The 16,377-nt window shown below is 40.6% G+C and overlaps 1 protein-coding gene across 7 annotated transcripts in view; it reads left to right on the forward strand.

The window, feature by feature from the left end:
* Positions 1-16,377, forward strand: part of tanc1b (tetratricopeptide repeat, ankyrin repeat and coiled-coil containing 1b) — a 119,624-nt gene that overhangs the window by 30,080 nt on the left and 73,167 nt on the right. For 3 of the 7 annotated variants that reach the window (XM_019352504.2, XM_019352508.2, XM_019352505.2), the window contains exons 3-4: positions 1,113-1,319; positions 12,030-12,134. The exons of 1 other annotated variant lie outside the window; for it this stretch is intronic. In XM_019352504.2, coding sequence (XP_019208049.1) covers positions 1,113-1,319; positions 12,030-12,134 — 312 coding nt within the window. The remainder of the gene's footprint in view (positions 1-1,112; positions 1,320-12,029; positions 12,135-16,377) is intronic. 3 more of the 7 variants (XM_019352506.2, XM_025904011.1, XM_005452989.4) reach the window with 2 other exon arrangements.

A 16,377-nucleotide genomic window follows, 5' to 3' on the forward strand; every position in this document is an offset into this window, starting at 1 on the left:
TTGTAAAATTTTGCAGAGTTGAGTCTCTAAAACCCAGGAAACATGTGCTTTCTAATGGCAAGACACCATTTCACTGGCCCAAAATACATTTAACAAGGGTGTTTCGTGTTTTAGCAGTGAAACGGGTGTATATTGAAGCAGTATAGTTTAATCAGATGAATTTAAGAAGATCAAAAGTTCAGACATATTGAATATTCAGTGGATTCAGCATTTTCTTTCAGAACAAAACAAAACTGACTACATCTACATGTGGTCAACCACAACAACCTGTGGTTCTGAGTAAAGTCACCCAAGCTCAGAAAGTGTGAATTAGTGAGACAAGATGAAGCAAACCAATAACTGGTAAACACAGCTAATAGTCAGCGTTAAGAGTCATATTGCAATACATTGGTTGTTTAGTAGCCCTCAAAGCTTCAAGTCTTTTCCTACACAAAAATCCAAAAGACACTAGCAGAGTAAGAAAATATGGTAAGCCTAAAGTCAGGGGGTCTATGTTAGGAGTGTCAAACATAAGGCTCAGGGGCCAGAATCGGTCCAGCAAAGAGTCCAGTCCTGCCTGCCTTTGAAAAACTTGAGGCAGGGCATAAATTTGATCTTTTTAACTGTATTTCTTTTTCAACTTTTCTTATTGATACAGACGTCCCCCATGGCTGTGCATACTAAACCAAAGTTTAAAAACAAAAACCGAACACTTTCTGTTAATTAACAAAATCTTTGTTTTATAGTTACAGGCAGTCTGGGCAACAAGCCAGCTGTAATTTTACACATTTATTTTTACAGTTTAATCGTGCTGACAGATTTCCTCCATTTATTACGGCAGCGTTTCTTTGTCATGCAGAAAAACTGAGAGGTACAATTGAAATTGCTCTATATATGAAGATATATCAGGGATGAAATGTGCAGCAAATCCTCTTTACACTGACAAAAAGGGCAGTTTCCCTGGTCCATCCCACTCAAGATTAAGATTTGTGCTGATTAGGCTTGACGAACATTGAAAAGGGTTATGAAAATATCAGACTTTGCCTAGATCGAGTCGTTCTTTCTGTCTCATGGCATGCAGAAGTGGTCGTGCTTTGTAAACGCAGTAACAAGGTTGTGGTTCTCCTCAACAGGTGACGTTCATAGCCATAGTGTCCAAAGAAGATTCCCACCCGAGGGAAACCCCCAGCCCCAGGGGCCTGGCAGTGGTCTCCCTAATGCACAGGATGAAGTTTTCAGGTTAAGCCTTGCCAAGGGAGTGTCCATGTCTCTCCCCTCCTCACCTCTGCTGCCTCGGCAGTCCTACATGATGCCCTTGCGCAGTAACAAGCGATCACCAGGTACTGCCTGATTAAATTTAGTGCTTGCCTTTTCCCTTCTACCGTCTAATTCTCTTTCCTAAAAGTTAACTGCATGATGCTTGCCATTTTTCATATTATGAATATTTTTCCAGATCTGTTGTAACCTTTATTGTTCCCAAGTTGAGTGATTTTGGTTATTTTTAGTCTTTCTATTTTTTGAAAACCCATCCAGTCACTTAAAATAGATCACACGTCAGGTTCCTTTGCATAACTGCCGACAGCCATCCAGGAGTGCTAGTACAGCTTTTAACCTATTTATCTCAAAATATAGAAATTGTGAGCTTTGTCACTCTTGGAAAACTAAGTTACACTGTATCGAAAGTAATCTGGACCACTCTGGATCCCAACAGTTACTCTGTGGGCGCAGTCTGTTTACAGAGAGTTGTTTTTTCCACTTCATCCTTGTATTTGATCGCCTTGTGTCGAAGAGGAGGCCTCCTGCGACTTCACTGTGTGTTTACACTTTGCTGGCTGATAATAGGTGTGTGTTTACATTTGATCGAAATCCTCCAAAAGCTTCTTCTGTCCATCGCGTTGAGGGCATCTTTGTCAGCAGTTGTGGAGAGCTTCAAAGCCAGGAATACCAATTTGTGGCGGAACTCGTTTTAACCTGAGTCTTTGTATTTTGGAGACTTTGCAAAAGGGAGAGAAATCCTTTAAGTGGCCATTGTGGGCCCCACTCGCATGTGGCACTCATCTGTGGGCTATCAAGCCATTGTTTAGAGTGGTTACAGCTTTGATCTATTTAGTGTAAAGATGAGAGGATAGGAAGTTTGTAGGTTTATAGGTTTTATCCAACGTCTCTGTGAAAAAATAATTGAATTAGTTCAACTGCAGTTTTAAGGACTGAAGATCACATCGTATTTCTTTGCATTTCTTAGGAAATTCTGTTTGCTGTAGCATTTTTCACTGTTATGCACATTTTCTGCAATTCTCCCAAATCCCAGTACTGAAATAATCCTGAGACCGTGATGCAGTGCATTATGCAGATGTTCAGTGGAAACTGAAAACAATTGCAAATGTGCTTTCTTGTTTAAAAAACACAAATGCCATGCGAAGTAGAGTTTTGTTTGTTTAGCTGCCACTCAAGTTAAATGTGTTCATTTTCCTCGGATGACTCAGGATTTGCAATGAGTGCTTGAAATGAACGAGCACGAGGGGATGAAGAGAGCTATGAGGCTGGGTTTGTGAAGGAGAAAATGGCCCAGGGGACAGGGGAAAGGGGACACTCATTAAAAGCATATTCCCTCTTGGGGTGCTCTGAGGCATGAAAAAGGGGGGGGGAAAAGTGGAGGGACAAGATAGGATTTTATGGAGGACCACCAGCAAGAGAGGGCTGGGGGAGGGTCTGTTGATTCTCCTCCACTGTCCTCACAGATAACTGTGAAAACCCATGGACGAGAGTTATTAAACACGCTGCAGGAAGGGTCTCAGCTTTGTAACAATAATGCTGAATTTACCTTTTTGCTGAGTCATCAAGGTGTGTATTCATTTAGTACCGATCACTCTTGAAACTAGCACGTGTTCATCTGAGTTACAGTAATCCGTATGCAGATGTTTGTAACAGCGAAGCATGAATTATTGGTAAATTCTGACACAAACATAAAGTTTACAAGCGTCCGGTCCTGTTTAATCAGAGCCAGAGGATGTTTTCATCCAGCAAACACATATGGAGATCAGTCACTTCACAACAAAGGAACAGTGTTTTGGAAATGTATGTTTGACCTGCAAGTTCACTACAAGATACAATACACAATATACAGACGTTTCTAGAAGGCGAGGGGTGTACTGCAAAGTGAGATTACTCATTTACAGCTGTCACCTTAGAAAAAAACAGCAGCACTCAGTGATAAAATAGTTCACTTGGATTAAAATGCTGATTTTAATACTCCCAAAAGTAACAATCTTCTGTAGCATTAATCTTTTGTCTTATCTGTAAAACTGTTGCTTTTTACTGTTGTATTTTTGTGTTATTTACATATTTTTATCACCAAGTTATAACTTCTCTCATTTAAGTAAGGGACACTTATAGGGATTGTTTTGTGCAGAGGAAGAGTCACATGACCTGAGAAACACCTATCTTTATATGAGGGTGCAAAGCACTGGAACACAAAGCCTGGCTTAACTGAAAAAGTTGCCAACCACTGTTGTGATCCCTGTTATCTGCAACTGGGGTTTAGGTTTTTTCAAGCTAGTTTGACAAAGAAAGGCAAAGAAAACCTGACTGTGTTGAACTTCATTTGTAATATGCAATATTTCCTGCAGCTTAACATCTCTTACAGATTAAACTGCTTATTATATCCAAACTTTGACAGTTCACATGTCACAGTTCAGCTTGTAATGGCTATAATTTTAGTTTTGAAGCTAGATATTCATTTTTTTTCCTCATCAGAAAGTAATAGAAACAATCCACGAAGCTTCTCTAAACAGAGAGAGTTGCTTTTATTCATGTGGCACAACAGTAGTAATTTCATATAACATGAATTATTCAGTGTGGAGAGACGAGATTGATTAGATGTAATAGAAAACGATATTGCTTCAGACAGGTGAGCCACATATGATCACCCCTTTTAAAAAATTAGTTTCATGTTTTCTGATCGATTTACTAAAATAGCATAAGGATATGTTCCTATAACTACATAAAAGATGTTAAAATGGCTATCAACATATAAGTGCCATGTTAAATAAAATAAAGCCCGACCTGTTATATTAGGTCCCCTGACATAGTTGACTTGATGCAAAATGTCCCCATTTATTCTTCCTTTTTCTGTCACTGTGGGAATATTTGCCGTATGTGTGACCTATATCTGAATACAGAAGCCTGCCATTTAACTGATTGATGAATCCAGCGATGTTACCTATTAGAAGACTGAAAAGGGCCAGTATATCTAATTTTATTGATATATACATGGTGTGTCTGATAGCAAGGGTTAGTTGCTTAATATGCTCCATCAAAGATCTTTTTGCTTTCCTCTGAGAAACATTTCTCTACAAAACAATAACTCGCCATTAGTGGAGAAAAGCAGTTGATTAATTTTTAAATGGTTTATTTTTTTTTTATGATGTGAAACTACTCCTGTCAGCTAGTTCAGGTATACTACATTCATTTATACATGCAATAAATCCTTAAGTGCATTTTTTCGCACATCTGTTTGGTCTCCCTCCCATGCTGCACATCAGCGCTGCATGGGCAGGGGAAGTGGTTTCACAGATTCAGAAAGCATTTTGTGGCTGGCCTTCATTTCCTGACACATCGGATAATCTACTGCAGTTTGGAAGGCCCCGGCTAAGTGGTTGTTCTTTTCATGAAAACTTCACAGGGGACAACAGAGAAACATTGAGTTAATTAGGAGTGTGACGGATGCCTGAGCCGCAAAGTCTGGTGGCGTTGAGTGGCACGGCTTTGATCAGCTAAGCCCAGAGCTTAGCCATGAAATACAGCGCTCTGACATGTGTTGTACAGCACCTAGACTTTACTGTCTGTTTAAAGAGCCACTCGCAGGCCCGTGAGGTGATTACGCTCTTTTGAATGTACCTGTCTTGCCTGTATCTCTCTTGCGCTACACGACTGTCTCCTTTTTATTTTTATTTTTTTAACTTGCTGGTTGAGATAGAAAATTAGGTTCAATTTTGTTCTTGGGTTTTCGGGGGAGTTTTTTGTTTGTTTTTGTTTTTGTAGTTATAAATTCTTTGTGCCCCACCTCGTGACATTCTCCTGGGTATCTCCACAGTGACCTCCTCTGGTTGTAGAAGGTTATTGTCCCATTTTTGGATTAAAAAGCCTAATGGGCTGCTGATTGAGTTGTGGGGGAAACTCTGCACCCTTGTTGCATATGCAGTCCATATGCATATGCATCTCAGTGTTGGTCACAGGAAGTGTTTGAAAAATCATAAATAGCTGCTGAAATCTTTTGGTCCCGATGATTTCCACTGAGAGGCTGAGGAATGATTGAGGTTGATACGGACGCTCTTGTTGTACGTGCAGTAGCTGTGTGACCTTCCTGTAGGTAGATCCATGCTTTACCTCTTTGTCAGCCTGCACTGGCTCATAAAACAGCTATTTGCATTATTGTATTGCTTTTATGGGCAGTGGATCATTTTAATTGCCAAATATGCATTGTGGTCCCATGGGGATTGTTCTCTGGTAGGCTCTCGTGTGTATCAAAATAGGTGAACTGTTCTGATGGAACGTTGCCTTTTGGGGGCTTAAGGGATGATTAATGTATTGATTAGCTGAGCAGGCCTGAAAATCACCGCCAGAGAGTATGACATGTATTTGGCACAATCTCTCTACCTAGAAAAGCCTGGAGACTCATTATTTTCTAACATCCACGTGCGAAGGTCACCTTGCTGATACTATTCCTGCTTAGACTCCTTTGTTTTCTCTGTCTCTACTGAGGAACAGTAGCTTTTGGCTTCCCAGACCTCGCCATGTTGCGTGTGTGTGTGTGTGTGTGTGTGGGGGGGTGTTTGTGTAAACTGATGACTTCATTGCTAGTGGTCTGATCCCTTGGCCTCGTTGTTGCTTATCTCCTCTTTGTTTCTATTTTGTGGCAGTAGCTGTGCATCAACAGCATCCAGGCTGCTGTCTCTGAGTGGTGGCTAACCGTTTGAGTCATTGTGCAGTGTGTATTTTTGTTCCTGTTTCGGTTGGTGCCGTAACTTTGGCTCTGGCTGTAAGCGATAATAGCTCTACAGGCCACATAAAAATGTTCTGAAGATTATCTTTAACGTCTTTTCCAGAAAGATCTCAAATACCGCAGACATTAGGTAATGGTAATTTTGTAAAACACTTCAGGATGTCTACATAGATTTGCACGTTTTCGCAAAGCCTCATTGATAGGAAGCAGTCATTAACAAGATGTTCAAGTTCAGTTTCTGGTTTAGCTAAAACCACCTCGTCTAACAGAAGGCTGTTGTTTGCAGTTATACAGCTGCGGATTATTTTGAAAGAGTTTTCACATTATTTTCAGCTTAACACAAATAATATTAAAGGAAACGTGAAGGCGAGTACAGGTTTGATATATCAGTCTTCTGTCAAGAGGGTAGAAACTCTCTTCAAAGCCAGCTGTAGCCCCTTTTGAGGTGAGCTCTCCTAAAGTCAACTCTGGGGTTTTGACAGTTACCAGACAGCCCTGGGGGAATATTGATGCCTTTCCGAGAGCTGAGCTGTAAAAGACCTTGTGAGGCTACAGGGATCCTTTGAAATGTTCTTCTGATGAGCACCCTATGAGAAGCGCTATCCAGTCCTCCACCTGACTGCACTTGACTACACCACAGCTTTAGTTTCTTATCACATGCAGTCCCCTCTTTCTTTCATCTGCAGTGAAATCTCAACTCACCTACTGCCCCAGAAACCAGTGCTGGATAAACTGTCATAGCTTCCTCTGCTGCTCAGTAGTGCTGAGATGTGCGCAAGATGTCGTCGTGTGTTATAATAGATTGTGTAATGGTTGCTAAAAAGGAAAAGATATTTGAAAATGTATGCACAGTGGAGACTAATGTGTGATTTATACTTCTATATATACATCTTCTTATTTTACTCAAGTGGGAGACACTTTTATGCTGCCAGTGTTTATATTTTTGCCTGCCGTTCCTCCGTTCCACTACAGATATGGCTCCAGAACACTAGTTGGCAGTAGAGTGTCTGTCCAAGTCGATCCACTCTTAACAGATAGAAGTAGATGAACATGCAAAGGAAGAACTGATGGCACTAAATGGTACAACAACCAGTTGTTGCATGCTGCACTGATGAACTGATTACGCTGTTAAGATGAATACCAATTCTTTTTTAAAAACTGTTTAAAAATTTGACATAGTCCGACATAAATCCGACTAATATCGGCCAGTATATCAGTTGGGCTCTAGTTTGTGGTGTAGATTTAGCACAGAGGCATAAATTCCAGTTAATGCATATTTAAAATCACTTTGTGAAGCAGGATATCTGAGAGTGGTGATGATAAAAAATGCAGTTTTGTAGTACAATACAAAAATCATATTAACCAGAGAGGACTAATATTTCTGACTGCTAGAAGAAAAAGGAATCATAAGTTTGTGATTTCGGTTCCTAAAGCAAAATGCTTTTAATACTCTATCAACTTTTTTGGTTGAGATTTTGGTACGAATATTAAAAAAGACTGGGTGCATTATAGATGGAGTAAATAAGCAGAATTCAGAATACCATCTAGCATCATCTTGCCAGCATATATTAGTTTTCGCTTTTGAGTTGAGCTCATCGTCACATTTGGAGCATAAAGACGAACGTTGTGGGACTGAGTTCATTCTCCTTGGCTGCACAAAGAGGACACACTGTCTCATTGATAAGTTGAAATGTGAAGAAGTCAGAGTCCATCTTGAAGAATGCTGGGAAAGCTTCTTGATCACTTCCTAGCTATGAACAATCCTTCCTTTCAGTGGTGTTGACTGGACATTGTAAGTTGTTGGTGATAGGTATTTGACAGGCTGGTATGTGTATAAATGTGTGCATGTGCCTGCTGACTGATAGCTTGCTGGTTATGGATTCCTGTGTCTGATAGTGAATACCAACCAGTGGGTGCTCTGCACTCACAGTCTGCAGTCTGTGTACTTTCTTTTCCCTGCTCGTTTAACATTCATTTATGTCTGTGAAGGTTCTCACTCATCCAGGTCTAATCGTAGTCTAAGGAGCTTGGAAAGAAAAGCATCTGGACTTCTTTAAGTTGCTTGAAGACGTTTCACCTCTCATCCGAGAAGCTTCTTCAGGAAGCTTCTTCAGTTCGAACTGAAGAAGCTTCTCGGATGAGAGGTGAAACGTCTTCAAGCAACTTAAAGAAGTCCAGACGCTTTTCTTTCCAAGCTCCTTAGACAACATTCATTTATATTTATTCAGAGGCATCGGTGTAACTTTGTGCTGAACATTGGGGGGGGTCAAGATCTCCGTGTAAATAAATAAATAAATCTGGGTAAATTCCCAGATGATTAAACATGCAACTATTTTGCTGGTAATACCTGAAATGAGTAAACAAAATCAGCAGCCTATTTATGCAAGATAATTCATAATTTTATTGGGGGGTTATATTGGTTGGGGTCTGATTATTGGGGGGGGGGGGGGTCATAACCCCCTTAACCCCCCTGGAAATTACGCCCCTGTTCAGCAGTGAGCTAAATCAGGCCTGGCAGTTTATATAATATAGCAAATTTGTTCAATGAATAAATTGTTAAATTTATTCTCCAAATTTTTTTTTTCCAGACTTCAATCATCCAAACTAATAAACGGCACCAACAGCAGAATGAGCTGTTTGGCATTGACAGAGAAGATTTGGCAAGTTTTTCATTAGTGTAACCCACAAACTCAACTCTGCTGCTCAACCCACAAAGTCATTTTCTTTACAAATGTGGCACCATTAAGGGGAAATAAAAAAGCTTTCCAACGGTATAAGATTTATTGGCCAGAAACAAATTTCCTTAGTTTTCGTGCTAGTTTTAAAAAAGATTAAAAAAGGACTCTGTTCATGTGCGTGGGCTTACATTCCTCAAAAGGAGACGCAGGCAAGCTCGTTCTCTTCTTCTAATCAAATGAAACTTTTGTGAGATGCAAATACCTTAATAACCATGTACTTTGTACTTGGATACAGTTTTAAAAACAGTTAATAGAAGTATGTGTCTCATGAATATGCTCCAGCTCCATAGCCTTGGACTTATTGTGCAGATGAACCTGTTGTGGAGGTTCTTGTTGTTAAGAGCTTTGTCCACTGATTGTAGACTGAATCACCTGTAACTTCATGGATTCAAATAAAGTATTGGTGTGAGGTATTACCAGGTACCCTCAGAGGTCTTGTGTAGTCCATATCCTAATGGATCAGATTTCTTTCTTTCTTTCTTTTTGTCCTGTGTAGGACTATTATGGTTTTAAGCAGGAATGCCATTGTGTGAATGTCATAATAATCAACCGAGATACAAAGAAAAAGCACTTATAACATGATTTGAAAGAAATGAGGGTCAAATGTTGTCATCCTGCTTCTGTTTTATACATAGTTATATTTGGACGCTGTTGACCACATGCTACTTTCCACACCACTCCAGTTTCTTTTTTCTCTCCCTTAGTCGCAGCCTCCTTTTGCACCAGTCTGCTGGTTTTCCCTGCTGTTTTTCGAGGGCATCGGAATGAGATGGCTTTCTTTTGTCCAGGGTTCATGAGGTGTTCTGGATTTGTTGTGTCTAGCTCTGAGATGTGATGTGGAGATATAGCATAGCTGATAGCTCGGCGATATCACTCCCTGGAAAAAATCATCACATCCTCCCTTGTTATGATTTCCTGTCTGTTTCTTTTTACAATTAATAAATTTACATTTGTGATTAATCATATACCCTTTGAAATTGATGCAAGTAAGAGTGCAACTCATTTCTGCCTTTCTCTCGTTGTCCTTCATGAGGTCATATATCAAAGGGCTCAATTTCTGTGACCTTTTCACGCCTGTTATAAATGGCAATTGCTTCTTCATCAGTGCGGAGCGTTAATGGAAACCTGTTAAATCTTGAGATGAGATTTTGAACCGAGAGGAAATTCTTCTGTGCCTTGTCTGATGCTCAGACATCTGAGTCATGCCGGAAGACCTTTTGCCATTTCTCTGCATTATCAGCCCTTAGATGTGGCCTAAAATTATCCATGATGGCCAGCCACATGTTTGTCATTTCTCGTGTGGATCCTGTGCTCCTCTTGGCAGTTTGTGTAAACTGAATCTGAACTTGAGCATATGGTTTAGATTACTCAAACTATGCCCCTTGTTGTTTTATATGAAATACAGTCAGTGGAACATGTTAGCCAGTTCACTTTTCATCCAAGATATTTACCTGAACTAAGTGTGTGTCTCGCATACAACGCTCTCTGTCCCTGTAGTCTCGTTTTAATTGGAGCCATGTGACTCCCGGGTAATAGGTTGTGCCTGACCATCTGCAGATGAATGGAGGTTTTCAGGATACTCTTAGGCTGTGTCTCCCAAATAACAGGCTGACTTTGATCGCTTTTGTAGATGCTTCACTAACCCAGTCCCTTCAGGCTTTAACCCATCTGTCTGCGCAAATCTGTAACATCCCATTGCGTTTGAATGCCAATCCTTAGATTATAGTGCTTTTAAAAGAAAAATCATCATCATCACCTTTAAAACAGTTTCTTTGCTACATGGGACAGCTTCTGCTCAGCTTCTCTGAATGGACGCTCCATTTGGTTTTGGGCTTTTACTTTGAGTTCTTTAACTCCGCTGTCGTGGCTTCTAGTGACAGACGAGAACACCCAGATTGCACATACAGAAGCTCATGCGAGGTATCAAAACCCACCGTTTTTCCCTATGCATTTCAAGTTGCATATCCATAGATGGCACTGTGCATCAAGCAGAAGCAGTTTTATAAATTGCTCCATTTGATTCACAGGAATTGTTTGGGGTTGGGAGTGACTCAATGTGGTAATGTGGAAATCGCAGTCTCTGATCTCCTGTCTATTCTCTATATTATGACTGGGGTTACACATACAGTTATCTGATAAGAGCCTGGAGGAGGAGGAGGAGGGGAGGAGGTTTTACTTGCAGGAGGTCAAGGCCAAAGTAGTTGCAAAGAGTGGGGGCTTGCTGTTTTATGGATTTACAGATCTAAATAACACAGTCACCTCCTGTTTTCAGATATTTTGTTTTGTGGTTACATTTTTGATCTGCTCTTAAGACTCGGTAGAATGTGAGTTCCAAGTAGAGAACTTAAAAATGTGTTTAAACAAGTGAATTGGCACTTTTAGGAAAGATCAGTAGGCCTTTGCTGCAGTGCTGCTCCACCAAACAGCATGTTTATTCTCAGCAGAGCTGATTAAACGGCAGCTTTTACTGAATATCTTTATTTTTTTTGTGCAAAAGTATAAATGTTGCACAAGCAGCTGTGCATCTATGAGAACGAGTATGCCAGTGGTGCACAACATTTAAAATGGTTGCATTAAATATTATAATAATTTAGTTATTTGCTTTTCACACATTGTCCTACCTTTTATGGGAAATGGGGTCGTACTGTGAGCACTGTCATGGTGTGAGTGCAGGGAACAGAGCAGCTAGCCAAAGTCATCGCCTTGTGCTCACAATGACGTTCCTCTAAGGGCTGTACCATTGTCCCAGATACATCATCAGAGTTGGACACTTTGCGGTCAATCTAGCCAAAAGATGCAACTATTGTTGCCACAATAGAAGGACACACTTTCAGTTAAAATAATGGGGGGGGGATGCTTTGTCTGTTTGGCAATTTTCTTCTCTTGCATTTCCAACAATGCACGTGTGCGCTTGAGCAAGGATCTTTAGTTCACTTAGAGGCTAATTGTTGTGGTTTCCTGCTGTAGTTTACATTCCCAGAGCCAGCTAGCCGCTTTTTCACCGAGAGTCTCCAGCAATGCAGACAGCATTCTGAGTTGTCAGACAGACCAGAGCTGCTATCAACGCAGCGAGCTGTCTGAGAGTGTGTGAGTGAGTTTTTATGTAAGCTACGGAGTGCAGCTAAGCTTGTCCAACTAAGACACCACTACCTCTCATCTCCAGTGCCATCTGGAACATATTAATCCTGTGAGAACTCTCTCTCTGTTTTCCCTCGGTCTCTTTTGCATTTCTTTCCCTCTCTCACTCTCTGTCGGATGCACGCGCTCTCTCACTCTCTCATTCTCCCCGTATCTTCTGTTCGTGCTGGCAGGTCCAGTTAGGAAGCCCAAATATGTAGAGAGCCCTCGCGTGCCTTCTGATGCCATCGTGTCAGCTCGGAGGAAAGCGACCGATAACAAGGAGTCGTCCCACAATGGTGAGTTTTACTTTTGTAAATTTTCTAAATGGCTGTTTTTGCTGGGGTTGAGGGGAAAAGTGCACTTAAAAACTGCCGTAAGAGAAAATTATGCATGTCGTTGCCTGGGGTCCTCATTGTTGTCAGTGGCTTTTAAGAGCAGGGCTTTGTTATTTAAGGGTAGCATCAGTTACTGATGACTCAGTTTAAGTACACAGTACATGTGAGCCCCGTGCAAACACTCGGTAGTGCCGTGTTTATTCTAAACTGTGTGTTTAGATTACAGAGGAGTCAGTTTTCCAGTTTGTGGGGACATATTGTCTGAGCAAAGCGCTGGATTTGCGGATTTCGGGGTATAATGGGGACAGGGGCTTTCATTTCTCAGGAACTATACATGAAAATTCTTGTGCTTCCACATGTTTGTGAGATGTGCTTTCAACCTTATTACTGCCTATTCTCACTTGTGTTGGGCGTTGCGTTGTTGTGTTTAGGGGTAATGTTCCCCTAAGTGCTCCGTTTAGATTTCCAGCAGAGAAGACTGGGCTCAAATTCCTCCCATAGGCTTAAGTGGAGATGTAAGATGTGTTATCTTTAGCAAAAGGCAATGCACAAAGAGCGCTCTATTGTTATGCATGGCTCACATAACGTACATAGAATTTAGTAACTCAGCACAGCTGACTGTCGCATACTAAGGCACGAGGGTGTGTCTGACGTTCAACTAACACAGAGCTCAGAGTAGGCTACCAGCAGATAGCAGACAGTAGATAAATATGACCTCGTCAGTTTCCGTACCGTTACTTTTATTTACTAATTACAAAAGAGAGTCCTTGGTTGTGTGGCTGAGCAGAAATATATTACTGGATAAGTCCTAAACCAATGTTTTTGAGCACAAATGTAAATGCCGTTCCAAAATCAACACCCTATTACTCTTCTCAACACCTTTCCACTATTCCCCACGCCTCCTTATCTAATCTTATCCTCCTTCCTCTTCATTGCTTAATGATGCAGTGAAAAAAAAATGCTTAAGGGGAGGTGATGTTAAACTACTACAGTTTACAGAAAGGACTTGTGTGTTTAGTATGGCCTCGTCTCCAGTTTCATGGGAGAATAATATGACATTTATTTTAGCACACTTTATGTTGTAGATGTGGAAGTTGGCCTTTTTCCTCTTAATAACCGTTCAGTAACTTAAAAAAGAGAGTGAAAAAGTGAAAACTTGCTAAAAATTAAACAGTAAAATCTATTTTTCATAAAAGTATTAAGGCCCTTTGTTGTGGTTGTCAAAATTATGGTCATGTCCTTCCTTTTTTCTTCAGTTATTCATAAGTGTGTTTAGATCTTGGCCACAGCTTAAAGATGCACATGTGTCTATGAACACCCCACACTTCACTTCATCCAAGAACGAAAACCTTTAATAAAGTCTGAGTGTGTCTGTGGACCACTGTGAGAAAACTGCTTCCAGAGATCTGCATGTTTCCAGGAGCTCAGTGAATCTCAATATGTTTTAAAAAGGACGAATTTTGGAGCCATCTGGACGCTTCCTTGAACGGGCTGTCCCACCAGTCTTGGACACTGAGCGTGAAGGGTCTTCTTCAGGTCATTTGGCAAAACCCACAGAGCTTCAGCAGTCCTCTGCAGAGATCGAGGGGGGAAAGGATGACCATCTTAGCCGCAGTTCATCAATCAGGCCTTTATTGTAGAGCAGCTGCACTTTGAGCAAAGGCATGACAGCCTATTTGGAGCTTGTCAAATGGCATTTAAAAGACTCTGAGAGCACGAGGAGAAAGATTCTCCCGTCTGACAAAACAGACACTGAAATTGTTACGGAGAACTCCGAGCACTGCCTGCCGAACATAATCCACAATCAACACCCCATCGGGCACTGTTCATCAGCTGGCAAATACCTTCCGTGTGGTTAAGCATGAAGGTGGCAGCATCAGATTAGATTGGGTGTTCCTGTTAGCGGCAGGGGCAAGAAGAGCTGAGGCAGGTACGAATGCCAGAAGCAGCCACCAGAGACTCAAAGTACATCCTTTCAGCTCATCAATGAGACGAGATGAACCTTTTGATGCTTCCAAACCATAAACAGTGTAAAAGATTGATACGTTCTTGAAGTTCTGAACTGTTTTGGTGTAAAGAAATGGGGTTTATAGGAATTGACTCTGATTCGAGCAGTGCTGGAGGAACTGCACTTTCTTTCTCTTCTGCACCTTTTCAGCTCTAATGGCTTTAATATGTTTGGAATATCTTGTAATAGAGTTCCTATCAGAAGTGGATGTGATGCTTGTGGAGTGAAACTATAGCATAATGCTAGGATAAGATTAGGAAGTTGGACATTTTGTTTATTGGCTTTAGCTGCAGTTCTCTGCTTGTGCTATATGGTTCAAGTCTAACTCAAATGCTAAGGGACCGCTCACTTTGTCCTCTAACGATTTAAAATAAAGTAGTATTAAAAAATATGGCTGTGGCAAAAAGAAAGAGAGATGGGATTCATTCGTGTAGTTGTAAAACTGATATTGCTCTGCTGTCTTAAAATGAATCAGAAATATGCTGAACTTTTTAAAGCCTTTTTTTTTTTTAATTGTCTGTATATTATATACACCCTAGTAAGCATTTGACACTTGGGGAATAAGCCCATTAACATTAAAAAATGTAGTTGTTTTCTGCAGCACAGAAAATATACTCAATACGATTACTGAATAATGGTTTGAACACTTTCATAAGTTCTTTGTTGTATTTTAGGACCCGGTTTTGATTTTAATTTGATTGAAATGCATATTAATGACAAAAATACACATTTTAACCATTTAAAAAACATCTGTGATGCAATAACATATGAAAGACTGTGATAGGGCTTTCTGTACTGAAGCTGTTATCTCATGCATGTGACAGATGTACATGTGCAGGCCTCCAGACTATCTTTTTGCTACTAGATATACATGTATAGAATCATTTTACTGCAAGAAATGAGTTACGACTATCCGATAATTTAACTGAATTTTGCATTATGTTGTTCTTTGGGTCTGCTCCCAGTGATAGAGATCTGGTCAGTTTCTGACAAATTAGAAATGACTGCTTCTAGGACACTGCCCAGTCGTATGTAGTTTATTTTTATTGCACCACATACAACTGTTGGTATAAAAGCTCCCAGGCATTTAAGGCATTTCTGTCTTATTCTGTTCTCTGAGAGTGATTTTTTTTTTTTTTTTTTTTTTTTTTTTTTTTTTTTTATACATATTTTTCAAATATTGACTCAGCTTTCAGGCAGCTGAAGAAATAACCAGTCCGTTTTTAAGGTCAGACATCTACTTACTTCTTCCCTTTATTTGTTCTGCGCACAATTATTCAGTAAATACTGCAGACAATCAGCAGATAGGAAAGAAGAAACGTTCCATCGGGTTCTTCTCGCAGCTGCAGTTGGCAGGTTAAAAAATGTTATAGCTGAGAAATTATAAGAATATAACAGCTCTTTAACTAATCGTGCATAATCAGGCACTAATGGTGGCTAATTCTGATAGCCCAGGTGCAGCAGAGTGAGGCCCACCTTACAGTCTTTTGAATACTTTCTCCCATGTGGACAGAATCATGCATATGCACCATGGGTCACATGTGACAAGGACATACCCACTATTGCTTTTTTTTTTTTTTTTTTAAACACAGTGTCTTTCAGCTTGTGTTGTCCTCTACTTCAGACAGAGTAAACTGTTGAAGCAGGACGAGACAACTTTGCTGCTTTAATAACAAGGTCAGCATCAGATTGTTGAGAGACTGCCGGAAGAATCTGAGTCAGAAAATCCATTCAGAGTTTTGCAGGATGAAGACTGTGTGTCATTTACGGCACAAATAAAGTGGGAGCTCTGAAGAGGGGCTTTTATTGAAGGACGCCTGTCCTGAGTGTCCAGAACCACGTCCACATCTGTAGACAGAGACAAGTCTTTAGTGCAGCTGAGGCTGATTTTCAAAAAAGTTGAATGTAATTTTCTTTTTAGTTTTAATGCAGCGTGAGTTTTGTCCCTGTGTTGCATGGTTACTTCACTTGTTCGTCTTTTGGGTCGGGCTCAAAGCATTGTCATTTTTCCTGCTCTGCATTGTGGCTGAGCAGGATGGGCTGCAGGCTAAGAAAGGAAACATGCTTTTGACCTACTCAGGAGTCATCTCGCATGGCACTGTCTTTGAGAAAGGGTTGTGTTTCCTGTGCCTGCGTGTAACTGCAGAGGGTATTTTTATTTTGCCCGAGTGTCCGCAGTTGCCTTTCTCTTTGTTT

The sequence above is a fragment of the Oreochromis niloticus genome, linkage group LG16 (genome assembly GCF_001858045.2).
Source record: "Oreochromis niloticus isolate F11D_XX linkage group LG16, O_niloticus_UMD_NMBU, whole genome shotgun sequence".
Classification (NCBI taxonomy): domain Eukaryota; kingdom Metazoa; phylum Chordata; class Actinopteri; order Cichliformes; family Cichlidae; genus Oreochromis; species Oreochromis niloticus.